At 35.1% G+C, this 4407-nt stretch overlaps 1 protein-coding gene across 1 annotated transcript; it reads right to left on the bottom strand.

Annotated features, from left to right (window-relative positions):
* Window positions 1-649: 649 nt before the first annotated feature.
* On the bottom strand, window positions 650-3237 carry LOC128520342 (ladderlectin-like). Its single transcript, XM_053494542.1, has 5 exons — window positions 3216-3237; window positions 1976-2067; window positions 1697-1831; window positions 860-980; window positions 650-762 (listed from the first exon to the last, which is right to left on the bottom strand). Exons 1-5 carry the CDS (start codon window positions 3235-3237, stop codon window positions 668-670), a joined length of 465 nt encoding a protein of 154 aa, XP_053350517.1. The 3' UTR covers window positions 650-667.
* Between the last annotated feature and the right edge of the window lie 1170 nt (window positions 3238-4407).

The following is a 4407-nucleotide window of genomic DNA, read 5'->3' as shown; positions in this document are numbered from 1 at the left end:
GGTATACTTATTTCACCTGAATTCTGAATGTTGTGTTAAAAAAAAAGAAGAAGAAAAAAACATGTGGTTTTGTTTTCATTGTTTTGTTGTCACATGATATTATTGGGATTATCAATAACATTTCACCCTCGATTAATAAAAACAGAAAATTAGAGGAGGGTTTACTAACTTTTTCTTTAGCTCTATGATCTGTTTTTGCCAGTGAGTAGGTCTTAAAATGCCTTTCATGTAAGCAGTGTGTGGTGTGTGTGTATTATCTGATCAAAAGAAAAATTGTGAAATAATAGTAACAAATGTAATATAAAATATAGTTTAATATGATATGTTTTTTAATTGCCATACATTTTCCATGCTAAATACTTTAACTTCAAACCTGTCCTGAAGGGGAAACCATTTGTTTTGTGATTTAACATAGAAAACAAGAGATCACCAAAAGAGACAAAGGGAAAAGTAATGTGAAGTGCTATCAGAATAGTTGATAGGAGAAAATACCTTAAAATATAATTAATATAATTAATATAATTCCACAAACACAAATATTTAAATACAATTTTTTTTATTTCAGATTTTTCTTTTTAGCTTTTCTAATTTGCTGAAATTATGATAAAATGACACAGACATTCCTGTGACAAGAAAATAAAAATAAAAAAAAAAATCCAAAATTGTGTTATTTTAATGGAATTATGGGTGGGCCGATTCTTCCCTTGACACACACAAAAGGATAGGCATGATGACATGGAATGTCATTCCAGTTCTTAGCGCCTGCAGTAAAGAAAATGTCATGACGTTTGAATGAGAAACAAAAGTTGAAACAGCTATACTCTAAAAAAAAAAAAAATAGGTTTCCAGATTTACTTACCAGAGTTATGAAGCCAGTTCATATGCACACAGCATTCATTTGGTTCATTAAAATTTGGTTCACCTGGATTCCACTTGGTAAAAGTCAATTGTGTGCCATCAGACCAGAACCAGTTAAATTGCTAAAAAGAAGTAAAAAGTCCACTAAGTGAGTCATTACTTAATTTAGAATACATTTCACATGAGTTCAAAAAAAAAAAAAATTACCTCACCTAGTGGCTACATAGTAACAGTGAGGTAAGAATTAAAAAATACATTCACCCGTGTTTAAATACTTTCACCCTGCCAGTCAATAACTGTTAATTTGCTAGCTCTATGCTAGTTCACTGCTAGGGGTAAAAGTAGTTTTTAATTTTTACCGGTACGATGTAGCCAATAGGTGAGAAGAATAAACCACAGAGATGGAGGACAGTTCTGCAAATCTTGTAAGTATTTGTCACATCTAAGCCACCTCAGTTCTGGGGGAAAAGATCTGACTCGTCGGATTACTGAGCCACCGCTTTGTCTACCTTAGTGTGTTTACTTGTGTACTTGTCATCCCATACTTTTGTCATCACTACATCAAGTTCACCTGTGTCCACCCCTGTGTGTCCCTATTTAAGCCAGCCGAACCCGGAATTACTTTATTAATTACTCTAGCGAACTAGCATAGAGCTAGCGACCAACAGTTTCTGACTTGGAATAAATTGTTGTAGACACTACATGCTTTATTATTTGATTAACAGTGTTTCTTCATCTGACCATGAGTACGTTCATAGGTTCATGAGTAGGCTCACTGTACAGCTATATACAGTACTTGCATTTGACTATGCTGCATAGATTTTGATAATTAACTTACCTTTTCACAGCCAAAAAGGCCCATCCATGTTGGAGACTCGCTGGGGTCTTGAGAACGGATAAAGGACTTGGCATGCCGATATTCTGCCTCATTGTGTATTGAGATTAAGTGTGCACCGAGATTCAGGCAGAATCTCTAGAAAAGAAAAATACTTTTGGAATAATTGCATGTAATTCCTTTTATTCGTTTAGAGTCTGTATAAGCCTTATCATAATCAGGTTCACAATGAATGCTGAACCTAAATGCTTAAACTTTTTGCATAGTTAAAATTCACTGAACCTCGGCAGAAGCCCAATCTAGTTTGGTAGCCTGATATTTGAAGCACCGTCCTCTAAAGTGAGACCAGCCATCTGGACATGGAGGAAAAGGTCCTACATTGAAAGAAAAAAAAAAAAAGTATCATGTAAAATCAAAGCAAATGTTAAATGTTTTGCAGAGAATTAATTAATCCTAGGGCTGGTTTTGTGGCCATGAAATACTTACCTTAATTATAACATTTATTTATAACTTGGGGCAACTTAAAAACGTACTGGAGTCAGTGTTATCATGCGATGGATTTACCAATAGCTAAATTTAGCAACTTGAAATTTTTACTGAAGCAGGATTGGTCACTTGTTGCATAAATATCAGAAGTAGCTTCTTTGGCACAAACATTTTCTATATATATTTATATTCATATTCTATATTTATATATATAGCACTCATGCTGTTTTTTGGCTAAAAAATGCAATTTACAAGCTTTACAAGTTACACAGCATGTGCACTCCACATAACTTTTTTTTTTTTGATATGTGATTAAAGCTTTGATAAATTGTAAATGTAGATTTTTTAAACACATCTATGGGGGATTATTTAAAAAATGTTGTTGATATTCGACTACAACCAGAAGACAGGAAACAAATCATAGTTTAACTATTAACTGATCAATTAAAAATGTCCTGATTAACAGATATAAGACTCTTACTAAAAGCTGTTGCTCCCACAGCGAGCAGAAGAACTAACACCACTTTAGTGTTACCAGCCATAGTTCTGGATTTTAAAGCACTGCAAGAAAATTAAAAGTTACTTACATACAAAATAAAGTAAATATGTTACACAATATGAAAACATCTACTTACATCTACTTAGGAGTCTCTTCTTGTTTGATGTGAAACCCAGAGGTAAAGGATGCTTATATAGTGATGCTCTGCTTTTCCAAAGAAAATTAATTTTGGTCAGACCAAACTCACACCTACTGTTGATTGTAATGAGGCCAATCCTTATTCACAGATACTCATCTGCATGTAAACTGACTTTCACTACACCGGAAAACTATGTCCGGTAGGACTGCCATGCAAATCAACATCCGTGTTTCTCCTCTTAAAAGGTTTTCTCAGTGCATCTGAGCCATGATCAGACTACTCATGCCCAAAATATGGAAATGTGATGTAGCAATACCTCACAGCCGAGTTCCTGTAATGTCCAAGTGTTGTCTACAAAACAACAAAAACAAGTTTTAGTTTTTGTGATCGAGTCTCACCAAGCAGCTCACTGATTCCCATTATCATGTAATTTTCTCTTCACTGGAAACAATCTCAAATACATGTTTTATTTTGATGGAAATTAATACAATTACATTAAACACATTGTTTGGTTTAAGCCTGTTCAGTAACCACAGTGTACCTGGCAAAAAATGTTGAATGCAGTAAAAAGACACAGCGGCATTAAGAAAAGTTCAGGGAAACAGGATGTATTTGAGGATCCTGCTTCTTTGCTTGCACAGATGATGGGCATTTGTCTAAAATGTTCTGTTACCCAAGAAATTTTGTGTACTGCTTTGCTTCAGCAGCTGATGGAAAAAACATAATGCCACATTATTAGGAAAGTACTGTATATTGATGTGGTATACTGAGGTGCAGAGCTGCTTTATATGCAACAGCCGACAAACATCACACGTTCTTTAGAAGGACAACACACCTAAAAACTGGACCAGCTCTCTGGTGATGTTCTTTGAGGCCTGGCCTCGGGATAGCTTGTTGCAAAGCAAACAATGACCAAGATAAATTTGTGTCCTTTTGTTGATTTTTGGAAATGGGCTAATGATATCCCGATCTGCATGAACAGATACCAATCTGCTGAAACGGCATACTGATGATCGACAGGGGAATCAGCGGGGTGGGTTTTGTTGGCGTTGGTTGCTGGCACTCCAGGCAGGACTGGCAAACGTTTTTTAATTTTGGCGTGGCGCCCCAGCCATTAAAAGCAATCCTGTATTTTCTTAATTGTATTGTTAGCTCCCAGGTGACCTCCTAATAGTGTAGAACGAGCTAGGTGCATACAGTAACAGTGCCCACTTTGGAGATCACATGCCTCATCTCAGCATGTAGCTGCCACTCAAAAAAAAAAAAATTGTTGATCTAACCGAACCCTGTTTTTTCAACCAGTTCCACGAAAATGATTTGAATAACCTGAACGTGGTATAATTAAATAAACACAAATAAACTAAGCTGGGATAAAACAACCAAAGCTAATCATGTAACACCAAAAACTGTTTGTTGTGTCGTTTTAAAGCCTACGGTGTACATTTAAATTACCTGATTCTGTTCCTTTATACTTATGAAAAACACCAACAATCTAATTACCTGTAAGTTTACATTTGAGTTAACTTTATTCTTATCTGTTCAACCTAAGTAAAGCACATGCTTTAAAATAATAAATTGGAAAAATGCATT

The sequence above is a fragment of the Clarias gariepinus genome, chromosome 1 (genome assembly GCF_024256425.1).
Source record: "Clarias gariepinus isolate MV-2021 ecotype Netherlands chromosome 1, CGAR_prim_01v2, whole genome shotgun sequence".
In the NCBI taxonomy this organism is placed as follows: domain Eukaryota; kingdom Metazoa; phylum Chordata; class Actinopteri; order Siluriformes; family Clariidae; genus Clarias; species Clarias gariepinus.
This window is presented reverse-complemented; position numbering and strand designations above follow the sequence as displayed.